Source organism: Mauremys mutica, chromosome 11, assembly GCF_020497125.1.
Source record: "Mauremys mutica isolate MM-2020 ecotype Southern chromosome 11, ASM2049712v1, whole genome shotgun sequence".
Lineage (NCBI taxonomy): Eukaryota > Metazoa > Chordata > Testudines > Geoemydidae > Mauremys > Mauremys mutica.
Window position 1 is genome coordinate 20,232,478 of NC_059082.1, and position 13,588 is coordinate 20,246,065.

At 43.0% G+C, this 13,588-nt stretch overlaps 1 protein-coding gene across 1 annotated transcript in view; it reads left to right on the forward strand.

Annotated features, from left to right (window-relative positions):
- FBN1 (fibrillin 1) overlaps positions 1-13,588 on the forward strand; it is a 213,290-nt gene that overhangs the window by 158,713 nt on the left and 40,989 nt on the right. The window contains exons 37-44 of the mRNA XM_044979703.1: positions 311-433; positions 1,518-1,682; positions 2,069-2,137; positions 2,243-2,368; positions 3,895-4,017; positions 5,216-5,374; positions 6,488-6,559; positions 9,475-9,600. Coding sequence (XP_044835638.1) covers positions 311-433; positions 1,518-1,682; positions 2,069-2,137; positions 2,243-2,368; positions 3,895-4,017; positions 5,216-5,374; positions 6,488-6,559; positions 9,475-9,600 — 963 coding nt within the window. The remainder of the gene's footprint in view (positions 1-310; positions 434-1,517; positions 1,683-2,068; positions 2,138-2,242; positions 2,369-3,894; positions 4,018-5,215; positions 5,375-6,487; positions 6,560-9,474; positions 9,601-13,588) is intronic.

A 13,588-nucleotide genomic window follows, 5' to 3' on the forward strand; every position in this document is an offset into this window, starting at 1 on the left:
TGCTTGATATTTTTGACCAATGTGATTAATGTTTTGGCCTTTCTTATGGTGCATTTCATTATGTAGAATTATTTTTTTCTGGCAAAAATGAAGTATTTCTCAGTGAAATATTGAATTCATGTTGGACTAGTGCTCTGCTTCCACAGTTTCAGTGGTGGTTTTTTGTGTGTAGATTTCTGTAGAGGGAACATACACCCCACAACAAGCATTGGAACTGATTATTTCCTGAGACTGACATTCTGATACCTGGAATGTTGTGGGTTTTGGTGGAATATTGGGGAATTTGCTAACTGCCCCCTTGTTGTTTCAGATGTTAACGAATGTGCAGACCCCACCACCTGTATCAGCGGCAAGTGTATCAATACTCCTGGCAGTTACACCTGTGAGTGTCCTCCTGATTTTGAGCTGAACCCCACCCGTGTTGGCTGTGTTGGTAAGCTGTCATTTCCTGTATTCTTTAGAAACGAAGTGGCACAAAGGGGCAGTAACTCTAGCTTAAACAGCCAGCTGAGGATTCCCAGGGTATGATGGAAAGCTCTTGGAGCAGACTCTGCAGTTCCCGCCCTACTGCTCCTGGCTAATAGGGTGTGGTGAAGGGTAGGGAATGTGGCCTGAGCAGTACTGCACTTCAGCCATTCCCTGCTGCCAGAATAGCCCCTTGGGGCTTGTTGCAGCTGTGCACAATTTAGAGGCTGCTTTAAATTGCACCAGGGCCAAACCAGCCTCTGTCTGGCCTTAAGACTGAAGAAACACAAATGTGTGGCATAAAGCCAACATACACCCTTGGATCCTGCTTTGAGTGCAACTTGGCCAGACTTAATTATCATCGTCAGAGGAGATACTCTTGTGAGTAGATTCTGGAGGATTAGGCCCCGACTTTCTCAGAACCTCCCTGTAGCTCTCTGGTCCTGAATTGTTTCCTTTGGTTGAAACATATTAATTTCTAAGTATATGTGTTGAATAGATGGTTTCATTTGTAAATCTCATTAATTTCAAGGACAGAAAAGAGGAGCAGTTCCTAGGATTGGAGGATGGTGCTAATACAAGCATGTGAGAATAAGAATAGGCATCTAAATGATGAAGGACCTGGGTCTGCCACTCTTGCTCAGAAGTTCCTTAGTCTATGAGCAGTCCCATTGATTGCAGTGAGACTGTTCGCAGAGTGAGGTGCTGCCCAAAGTAATCGTGACACTAAATTACTTCCAACCACAGCTTTCTCGTGTGAAATGAAGGTAATTTGGAGCTCTCTCTCTCTCAACATTGAGACTGCCCGAGTATTATTAATTCATTTATTTGTATTACCATAGCACCTAGAAGCCCTAATCATGGACCAGGACCGCGTTGTGCTAGGCACTGTACAAGCACAGAACAAAAAGATGGTTCCTGCTCCAAAGAGCTTACAACTGAAGCATGAGACAATAGATGGGCACAGACAGACAGAGAGGGGAAGCACAAGGAAACAAAACTTTCTTCCCCTCCATCAGATGTAATGTTTGTTTTGTGTGCATTTTGAATAGACACACGTTCTGGCAACTGCTACTTGGATATTAAACCACGAGGAGACAACGGAGATATAGTCTGCAGCAATGAGATTGGGGTTGGTGTTTCCAAGGCCTCTTGCTGTTGCTCCCTGGGGAGAGCTTGGGGGGTTCCCTGTGAACATTGCCCACCTGTGAACTCAAGTAAGTCAGCTTTACTGGATTATACCTAACCATATATGCATGCTTCTTTCTGTCTCTCTTTACTTTCTCTAGATAGTGGGAATGCTAGTAAAATAATGTACTGGGTACATACAAGTACTAAACTGCCTGAAAATTACACCAGTCGTGGTACAAAATCTGCTGGCTTTGAAATATTATCAATCAGCAGGTGCATTGTAATGGCTCTTGCATAGTTGTGCTATTGCTTGGACACCAGACTCTGTGCTAGCCAATGATTTTGCACAGTGGGGCCTGTTTTAGTATTAGGCTGTTTTATAATGTGCTATAATAAGCTTTACAAGTTCAAAGATCATTGTGATTAAGATGTTTAAACTATTTTAGGTTAATAAAATCTCTTTTGTTTTCAGCTGAATATAAGGTTCTGTGCCCTGGAGGGGAAGGATTCCGACCAAACCCTATTACAGTTATATTGGAGGGTAATGCTTATTTTTTCATGCTTTTACATGTCTTAAATTGCAACATTCTATAACTAACTTGATTTTTCATGGCATGAAATAACGCTGGTGTTTTTACTTTGTTAGATATTGATGAGTGTCAAGAACTACCTGGACTTTGCCAAGGAGGAAAATGTATTAATACATTTGGTAGTTTCCACTGTCAGTGTCCAAATGGCTACTATTTGAATGAAGATTCTCGAGTATGTGATGGTATGTAGTCTTAGGGTTTACTCGGCATGGGCATTTATTTCTTATCAACTACTGGCAACTGAGCATCCATCAAAATTATCTGTTCCTTAAAAGAACACCAACAGTGTAATTGCAGAAATAGTAGAGCTGGTCAAAATTTTTCCTTCAAAAAGTTTTTCAACAGAAAATTCCTTTTTGATTAAATGGAAATGTTTGCAAATTTTTGCTTAAAATTTTCTGGTTTTCATCAAAAACAAAAATCTAACAGTTTTCAGTTTCCAGTTGCATAAAAACGTCATTTCTTGATCATCTCTAAAAAATAGCAGTTTGCTGATGGACAATATAATTCTTTACATGACCATGCACTGAAACCAACAAGCAGCTTTCTGCTTGTGTTTGGTGGGTTGGCTGAAATGGCATCATCCATTTTAACCATAGCTCATTGTCCATCTTCCTGCAGGCTAAAGCGTGATGATCTGAGACTCTGACTGAAAATATTTGTCTTATTACAACCTTCCCTCTCCCCTTCTCCCTTGCAGTAGGTAGCATGCATTCAGAACATCACAGCCATACACTTAAACCCAGTCCTGCAGCCATCAGGTTGTATTTTGTACAAAGTTTTAGCCCAACTCCCCAAATCTGATCACTAGTTTTTCATTTTCCAGGTTGCCTTCAGCCTCCCAGCTCATTGCTATAATTGTTTGTTTCTCATAGTGCCCACAATATGTAGAGCCCTGTGCAAACCTACAGGAAGATTCATGCCCCGGAGAATTAAATTAAAAATTTAAATTAAAAATCAGACGCAAATACTTTCTGTGAAGTTCTGCACCATGTAGAGCTCAGCATCTGGTTTCGTGTGCAGTAGAGAGGAGATATAAATCTACCTATCCCTACAGATTGTTTAAAATGCAGAAGGCTACTTAGTGATTTTTTAAATATATTTTAAGCTTTGAGTTTTATCCTGTTCCCTTGGCTTGGAACCCCTTGATGTGCGTATGGCATTATTTAATGGGTGCAGCTCTTTCACCTTCCCTGCTCAATAGCTCAAATTCCCTAAAGGCCTGAGCAGTCCACTGCAGCATCCTATGTTCAGATGGGCTCTCTGCCTCTATCCACCAGCTGTAGACCCCTGTCAGACTTATGGATGCAGACACACCTGGACAGACTAATCGCTGAGCCCTTTTGTCACAAAGAGATAGAGAGACCAGGAGTGTTGAATGTGTGATCTGTCCTGATACCACCTTATTTCAAAGCGTCTCCAAATTTTTTCTGGATAACAGGTGCAGAGAGGAAATGGATTCTCACTGTTCTGGACCCATTGAGTATGCCAGAGGTCCACTCCCCTGGCTAGTTGTGAGGCCCTTAGGCTCACCTATAGACCTGTTTAATCATGGAATACCCTTTCTGTGATGCAGGCCTGCCCCATCATGACCCAGTAGCTCAGATTTAGTGCTGCTAAAACAGCTTAACCCAAATTCACTGATTCACAAAAGAAATGTAGACCAAAATCTGCTGCAATTATTTCATGTCTTGTTGTTTTCTTATAGATATTAATGAATGTGAAACACCTGGCATTTGTGGGCCTGGCACTTGTTATAACACTGTTGGGAACTACACCTGTATCTGTCCTCCCGACTACATGCAAGTCAATGGTGGCAACAACTGTATGGGTATGTTTTTTTTAAAGTGTTCCTTCTACATTGCATGTCAGGGCTTCCGATGATGTAAATCAGCCTAGCTCTATGGAGTTCACTTATACAAAAGAATTATCATTGACTTGAATGGAGTTAATGACCATTGACACCAACCGAGGTTCTGGCCTATTTCTTTATTTGTATTACGTCAGTGAAGACAGGTTTTTGTCAGAGCTTTACTAAAAGCCACAATTCACAGATCAATGTAGAGTCTGTTTAAATCAGCGTAACAACATGTTCCCATTTCCTTACACCCACAGCAGAAAGTGTCATATTTACTCTTTGTATGGCATGAATTTCACATTTTAATCTCTTGGCAAGGGTGAGTTTTCATGAGCCATATCTGCTATTGATCTCTGCACAGACCTCCCAACTGGAGAGTTCATTGTAAAAACTGTTGGCTGGCTATAATGTTTTTATGGTGGAAATTCCTAACATGAAGGGCTTGTTCTTGCTCCTATTGAAGTCAGTGACAAAACTTCCATTGACTTTAGTGGGACCAAGATCAGGCCCCAAAAGACCAATAACCATATCTTTGTGGAGCATTAAGGCCAGACAGTGGCTGTAAAACCACTGGCCATATTAGGGGTGATGTACACCGCCCCAGCAGAGCTCACAAAGGTATTGTTAGCCATGGCTGCACACTTGTCCTATATCTCCTACTTTGGGGAGTCTAACACCAGTGGTGCTGATAGAATCCCAGACTCCTTGTGATAGCTCAGTGGTTTGAGCATTGGCCTGCTAAACCCAGGGTTGTGAGTTCAATCCTTGAGGGGGCCATTTGGGGATTGGTCCTGCTTTGAGCAGGGGGTTGGACTAGATGATCTCTTAAGGTCCCTTCCAACCCTAATAATCTATGATCTATGAGTCTGCTCTGAGTTATGGCCAGTTGGGGCGGGGGTTGATTTTTGTTGTAAATTTTTGGGGTGACTCTGCAATGGCTGGGGGTGACTAATATAAAACACTACAGAACAAGCTACCTTCAGTGACTGCTTGAGGGACCTACAGATCAGATGTTTAAAAGAGGTGACCTAGTAAAGGTAGCACAGAACTGTGCCCAGGAACTTGGGAGAAAGGCGGCTGTCTGATAAGAGTGGTCTCTCATTGACACTTCATCTATTTCAGCGAAGTGCTAACACACAGTACCATCATTATACTTTCGTTTTCTTTGCAGATATGAGGAGGAGTCTGTGCTACAGAAATTATTATGCTGACAATCAAACCTGTGATGGAGAACTGCTCTTCAATATGACCAAGAAAATGTGCTGCTGTTCCTACAATATTGGACGTGCATGGAATAAGCCTTGTGAACAATGCCCTATCCCTAGCACCGGTATGTTTAATTTGAAAGCTAGCTGAAGGCCCTGTTGACAATACGATTACTGCAAGCTGCTATAAAATTAATTGTTCAAGAGAGGAAAGTGCTATGCATTTGTATTTGTACAATATACAAATATTAAATAATAAATTTCTCATTATACTTGTACCCTGGAGATGATCCTTTCAAGTAAGGGTTGAGGAACATGAGTAGGTCATTGTAGAGCACTCTGCACTCCTGCTGCTATGCTCTGCCTGTTCTGTGAATTACTGGAGGACTTTGTTCTGCACGACTGTCCATCTGTCCCCTTTGACAAACATGTATGGGCCAGATGCTATGGGCCAGCCAAGCTGTGTTTGGCATGTGACCAGGAGTGGGGTCATAGGTGGTGCTAAGCCATCGGTATGTTCCCCTGATCCTGGGGCAGCCAGGCCCAGCGCAGTCCTCATCATAAAACACAATTGTATTTTACCCGTGGCTGCCAAGAGCCCCAAGGAGCCTTTCTAGCAGCCAGGGATTGCAGGGGCACCTCAGCCCCTTCCAAGGATGGTCCCTATGCGGGATACAGGAAGCGTGTAGCGTAGGAGTCGCTCTGACAGTCCTGTGCCATTGCACGATTCCTCCACGCTGGGGGAATCTTCATCAAGCTGGATCCACCAGGTGTTCCTCTGCTTCATGCTGACGAGCAGGCGCAAAACAGACTTATCAGACCTGAGAACTGGCTCCATCCTGGTTGTTTGCCATTTTTGAAAATAATGTGTCGATTTCCTAATTATGACACAGGTTTGTGAAGTACAGACCTGGACCTGTGCATACAAAGTACAATGCACCCACATAACCTGACAAGTGTGTACCTAATAATAATACCTAAATGAGTATCCAATCCAAAGCCCGCTGAAGCCAAGGAGAGTCTTTCCATTTGGCTTTACTGGGCTTGGGATCAGAACCCCATTACAAATCCGGCAGTAGTGTGTGCACTCATGCAAGGTACCACACACCTTCTTTGAAAATCCGTCCCTCAAAAGGCACAGAAAAAAACGGAGACTGCATTTCTCTCAGGCTTCGAGTGAAATTACTTGCTTAATTTGATACATTCAAGATAACTGTTGTCTTTTTTTTCTGCTACAGATGAATTTGCAACACTCTGTGGAAGTCAAAGGCCTGGTTTCTTCATTGACATTTATACAGGTTTACCAGTTGGTGAGTTGGATTACTCTGTTTGGAGTTAAATTCCACACTACATATGTACTAGGGAAAGGGAGGCATTGTTTTCACAGTAAGCTCTTTCCTGGAGAGGAATAAAGACTAAACAATGCCACGAAATTCAGCCTTCTGTGCAACCCTTAACCCTTGTCTTAAATCAGATCCTGCAAACTTTCTGCCTAACTCCTCCTAGCTGGCAGCTCTGATTATTGCTGCTTGTGATCACGGCAATCTAAAGCGCTGAAGAAATGGTAACTGAGCTAGATGAATGGCTTGTAGACACCAGAGAGTGGAGAGGTTCTGAGAATAAGGCCAATGAACATTGGGTTTCAGAGGAATTAGGAGTGTTTCCTTTGACTAAAGCACAGATTTAATCTGACATTTCACACCAATCCCTCTGTGTATTGATTTAACCCAACAATCCCTTTTTCTGTTCCATGAGACTATTTCTCACATGTAGTATCATGTGTAACATTGGTATTGTGTGTGACAAATGAATTCCTCATTTTCTCTTTTTGTTTTGTTTTGTCAAAGAGGCCAAATTCATCCCTAGTGGGGGCTTCCTTTTGTTTTTATTCCCATGAAAAGACAAATAAGAGGTGGAGCAAGTGTTGTACAACAGACAAGCAGAACTATAGTATATAGACAGCAACAAAGTGAATTATCATCTATATATTATGATGATGGGCACTACAGAACCCTACAATAGGATCTAATCAATCAATTCTAATAAGATATAATGTATAATAAGGAAAAGAATTACTAGAAACACAGTATACATTTTGTTCCTGGTCTTTTGAGGAGCAAAGCATCAGATCTCATTGACCAAAATCCATCATGCACCCTATGACCAGCAAATTAAGTTACACATGAGTTTTAGGTGGCAAGTAGTAAAGTACCTGCCCCACCACCTGCTCAGTCAGAGGCAGTCATGTGAGACTGTGTCCAGCCCTTCATGGTCTGAGCATTGTCTGTGCAATGTAATGTGGTGGCACTGTGCAAATGAGGATGGAATCACCCTAGGTAGGGGTGGGGTATTGTAAATGTGCACCATACGCAGATCCTGCAGTAGCAGTTAATAGCATGTGTTGCAGCCTGCACCCCTGGCAGCTGTAGTATTTTATTCTGCTAGCTCTGTTCAAACTGGAGTGCAGCAGCCAATGCAACTGACTTTTGGTGTCCTCATGTACTAGTGTATCCCTAGCCACCAACCACACTGGTGAGACAAGTTGCTCACCTAGGGCTACGTTGTGCAGCAAACATATACTTTTTCAGTGACTCTTGGGACCTTCATAGGACTTGCTGGGTTGTGATACCTGAACTGCTTCTTTTACTTCTTCAGGAGGGCAGTAGTAGCCACTCCCACTTCTTACACACACTAGGCCAGTGGTTCTCAACCCATGGCCCGCTTGCGGCCCAATCAGCACACAGCTGCAGCCCATGTGACATCCTCAGCGCCCTACAGGTAGTATAGATATTGTGTGGATGTGGCCCACATAACCCGTGGAGAACTGCATATGTGGCCCACAATGTTAAGACTGAGAACTACTGCAGTAGGCATACTGGCTTGTGCCACTGCAGGAGCAGTCCATATTGTGCAGTGCCAGAAATGCTGAGTTACTTTCTTCCCATTATGTTTATGTTCCACTTTTTCCATTAGAGTTCTGCATCCTTATATGGGATGATTGATTCTGATGGTGGGAGACAGAAACAGAGTTAGGTTCTGCCTCGACTCACTTCTTTTATAATCAGCAGGCTAAAAATCAACAGCATCATCAAATCTTGTGTAGGAAATTAAAAGCTTGGTCCAGGAGCAAAACTGGCCCCTTCAAAATCAGAAGCAAACTACCTTAGGTGTAAAGAGAGCTGTGTAGTGTATCCCTTCCCATAATGTTCATTGGCTTCTTTGGATCCCTGCAGACAGCATTCTTTACTAAAGGAAAAGGCGTCCATGGATTTTCTGACCTGTATTCTGAAGTTAGACCCCTAAAGAGACATATAGCTAAAGAGCCCAATAAGTGAGATTTGTACTACTGTATTTATATTTTGGCTGCATTTTTAGGGCCAAAAACAATGAATTGCCTCACAAATCTACTAAAACAGGAAGGACAATTGCTGGACATAATCAATGCAAAAGCATAGTATGTTGCAAGCATTTAAAATATCGTTAGTCATTGGTACCTTCAGAACTTTTGTAAAAGGGCATTAAACTAACCAAGCTTTAACAGATGGTGGAAGTGGATGTAAAGTTGAGTTATAACAAATGCTGAAGGACAGCATGGTCTAAAGACAGTGACTTTCCATTGACTTCAGTGAGTCCTTTGATCAGCCTCTTAGAGAGAGAGCTTTTTTTTTTATTAATACAGAAGAAGCTCAGTTTATATTACTCTCACCTGACAACAAAATAGGTTAGGCTAGATTCTCTGGTCCCCTAAGGACACTTTGTTCCATGCGAGTAGCACAAAGTGGCCTCAAAGTGGCTAGAAATGGCAAGTGGAGAATTGCCCCCATGCAGGGGAACTTTCTGCAGGTATGCAGGCTGGTGAAGATGGCTCTGCTGCTTCTCACACCTGCAGCCTCACCTCCAGCATAACAAATAGCAGGAGGCATGTCAGGGGCAGAAAGTGGACAGATCAGATAGAGGATGGAATTTGAGAGTCCTGTGCAAGCCTAAGTTGCCCTGGGCTAGGCATATCTTGGATATAGTGAAAAAAGAGAGCCATTGAGTAGACTATTTAGCTTTCCAGCATGTGTAGGAATTACTGAATGTCTAATACCTTTTTGCACAGTAACAGGATCATACTACTAATATAAACATTGTGATAATATCCCATGAGAATAAGGAATCATTTCTATAGAAAGGGATTGTATGAATTGGCACTTTCAGACTATTTAAAAATCAATTGTTACAGATATTGATGAATGCCGAGAGATCCCTGGAGTCTGTGAGAATGGAGTCTGTATAAACATGGTTGGCAGCTTCAGATGCGAGTGTCCAGTGGGATTCTTTTACAATGACAAGTTGCTGATCTGCGAAGGTAAGAGGCTTATACTTCCATCACAAATAGAAATTGGATCATTAGTCAGCTGGTAACTCAAATGCTGGCAAATCTGATGTACTTGCAAATTCATCCGTAACAAGGGTACTAGGATCAGAGAAATGTGGGCCAAGAGTGTCTTAATGAAGACATTTTGGCTTTTCGCTGGAAATTCTGGTGCCATGTATGTTTTCTATTGGAAACGAAGTACTAGATTTTCCAACTAGTATAAAGGTCTTGAATGAGTTTGAGTCAACCAGTTGTGGCAAGTGACTCTTCTTACTTTTCGTGGTCTGGATGTAAATATGAGCAGTGGGTGGTCTTCCCATGTCAGATCAAGACCAGCATTCACTTCCAAGCTGATATTTTTTTCCTAATGAAAACAAGATTTGTGTAAATATTCGAAAGGCATGATGAAAAAAATTGTAGTGGATTTTCATATCAAGTAAATCTGGATAAATGTTCCCTAGCAGTGTGTTAGGGGTTGGCTACTTGGTGCTGGCAGAACGCCCTAGAATGATGTGATTTGTAGAGAGAGCTCACATGTTGTGCTCTAGCTGCCTGGACTAGACAACTAGGCACCTTTTAGAGCACGTCGGCGTGGTCTATGCAGGTCTGTACAGTTAGAGCACAGCACGTTAGTGCATGTAACATATCGCATCTCTCTGGAGTGCTTTGCAATGCCATGTACAAAAGCCTTTAGTTACTGTCATTAAACAATTAAAGATTATGGTATGAATTTCCTTCATTCTCTGTGGTGGTTGTGAACATAAGAACGGCCGTACTGAGTCAGACCAATGGTCCATCTAGCCCAGTATCCTGTCTTCCGACAGCAGCCAATGCCAGGTGCGTCAGAGGCAATGAACAGAACAAGCAATCATTGAGTGATCCATCCCCTGTCGTCAGGGCGGGTACAAGGATGTTTCACGCCCTAGGCGAAACTTCCACCTTGCACCCCCCGCCCAGAGCCATGTGGCAGCTCTCCACACCCCCCTCCGCCCTGAGGCACGCCCCCCCACCGTGGCAGCTTCCCCCGGCCTGGGGAGCCGTGTGGCAGCTCCCCACCCCAGCTCACCTCTGCTCTGCCTCCTGCCTGCTCTGCACGCAGTCACCCCGAGCACGCCGTCACCTCTCCACTTCTCTCACCTCCCAGGCTTGCGGCGCCAATCAGCTGATTGGTGCCGCAAGCCTGGGAGGTGAGAGAAGCAGAGTGGGGTGGCGTGCTCAGGGGAGGAAGCAGAGCAGAGGTGAGCTGGGGCAGGGAGCGGTTCCCCTGCGTGCCTCACCCCCCTTACTTGCTGCAGGCGGCCCTCCCCGCGCCCGCCTGCCTCAGCTCCATCCACCTAAATGCCAACGACGACCAGGGCAGCCGAAGATCCAGCCGCCGCGGTCACTGCCGAAGGACCCGAAATGCCACCCCCCAAATGCTAGTGCCCTAGGCAACCGCCTGGGTTGCCTAATGGGTTGCACCGGCCCTGCCTGTCGTCCTCTCCCAGCATCTGGCAATCAGAGACTAGGGACACCCAGAGCATGGAGCTGCATCCCTGCCTATCCTGGCTAATAGCTATTGATGGACCTATCCTCCATGAACTTATCTAGTTCTTTTTTTTAATCCCATTATAGTTTTGGCTTTCACAACATACCCTGGACTGTGCGCTGTGTGAAGAAGTACATCCTATTGTTTGTTTTAAACCTGCTGCCTATTAATTTTGTTGGGTGACCCCTGGTTCGTGTGTTGCATGAAGGAGTAAATAACATGTACCACACCAGTCACGATTTTATAGGCTTCTGTCATATCCCCTTAGTCATCTCTTTTCTAAGATGAAAAGTCCAAGTCTTTTTAATCTCTCCTCATATGGAAGCTGTTCCATTCCCCTAATCATTTTTGTTACCCTTCCCTGTACCTTTTCCAATTCTAATGTATCTTTTTTGAAATGGGGTGACCAGAACTGCATGCAGTATTCTAGGTGTGGGCATGACATGGATTTATATAGAGGCATTATAATATTTTCTGTCTTATCTATCCCTTTCCTAATGGTTCCTAACATTCTGCTAGCTTTTTTGACTGCTGCCGCACACTGAGTGGCTGTTTAGGAGAACTATTCTCAGTGACTCCAAGATATCTTTCTTGAGTGGTAGTAGCTAATTTAGGTCCCATCATTTTGTATATATATTTGGGATTATGATTTCCAATGTACATTACTTTGCATTTATCAACATTGAATTTCATCTGCCATTTTGTTGCCCAGTCACCCAGTTTTGTGAGCTCCCTTTGTAACTCTTTGCAGTCTGCTTTGGACTTAAATATCTTGAGTAATTTTCTATCATCTGCAAACTTTGCCACCTCGCTGTTTACACCTTTTTCCAGATCATTTATTAATATGTTCCAGTACATATCCCTGAAGGACACCACTATTTACCTCTCTTAGTTCTGAAAACTGACCATTTATTCCTACCCTTTGTTTTCTGTCTTTTAACCAGTTACTGATCCATGAGAGGACCTTCCCTCTTATCCCATGACTGATTACTTTCCTTAAGAGCCTTTGGTGAGGGACCTTGTCAAAGGCTTTCTGAAAGTCCAAGTACACTATACCCACTGGATGACCCTTGTCCACCTGTTAGCTGACTCCCTCAAAGAATTCTAATAGATCGTTGAGGCATGATTTCCCTTTACAAAAGCCATGTAGACTCTTCCCCAACAAATCATGTTCATCTGCGTGTCTGATCATTCTGTTCTATATTATAGTTTCAACCAATTTGCCTGGTACTGAAGTTAGCTTACCATCCTGTAATTGCCAGGATTGCCTCTGGAGTCTTTTTGAAAAATTAGCTATCCTCCCAGTCATCTGGTATAGAAGCTGATTTAAATGATAGGTTACATACTGCAGTTAGTAGTTCTTTGGTTTCATATTTGAGCAAGTCAGTGACAGATCCAGGAATAGAACCTATATCTGCTGAGTCCTAGTCCCGTTCTCTTTCTACTAGATCACACTGCCTGTCCACATAAGCATCTGCTATGTCCCATAGGTTAGCTGATGCTCTTTAATGGGATGTGGCTGATGCATTTATCAAGATTCAAAATAGTATCTGGAATGAAAAATATATCTTTTAAATCTACTGTATGATTTAAAAACCACAGCTACAACACAAACAAAATGCTTTGTATTTTCTTCTTGAAGAATAATGCTGAGTTGCTTTGGGTACTATATCTTCTCAGTTTCACACAGCTGCCAGTAGGCAATAACTTTCCCAGGGAACAATATACCCTCCCCAAAAGGACCGAACCACTTCTAGGGAAGCTGACAAGTCCATGAAATCTAGGCACTTGGCAATAGGCCACCCAGAAAAAAAACTTTAGTTTCTTGAAGTCCTTATCTGTTTCTTCGTATAACTCCGCACCTTCCTGTATGCACCCCTTCTCCCACCACAGTGTGTTCCAGCCAGGGGAGCTAAAATAATACGCTTTCAGATCTCACTTGCTGTTGCCGCCTAGGTGTTACTATTGAATAACCAAGGTAACACTCCACCCCTGGGAAGATGCTTCCAGTCCATGCCACTTTGGGAAGTGAGAACACAAATTCAAACCCAGATCTCATGTTCATTATTACACACTACTGCCTCTAGCTACCATAGTGGCTCACACTCTGTCTTCTTTCTAATGCTGTCTTCCTCTTTGTGGGTAACTAGTGATTGCATTATTCATGAAATCAGGTATTTCAGATCCTGCTCGCTTATAGGACTTATGTACAATAGTACAGCTATTGTAAATGGGTGTGTCCCATGCAACCCCCAGCCACCCGCAGTAAATAAATTGGGACTGACACTGGTCAATATTACAGATGGAAAATGTGTCATTTGCTCATCTGCTCTGTTGGTAGGCAGCAGGGAGGAAAATTAGTTAAAACAAAAATCTTACCAATTAAGTTGCAGGTAAAGAATTAATAATTAAATTCAGCTTAAGAATTTTCAAAAGAAAAAAAAATATTTC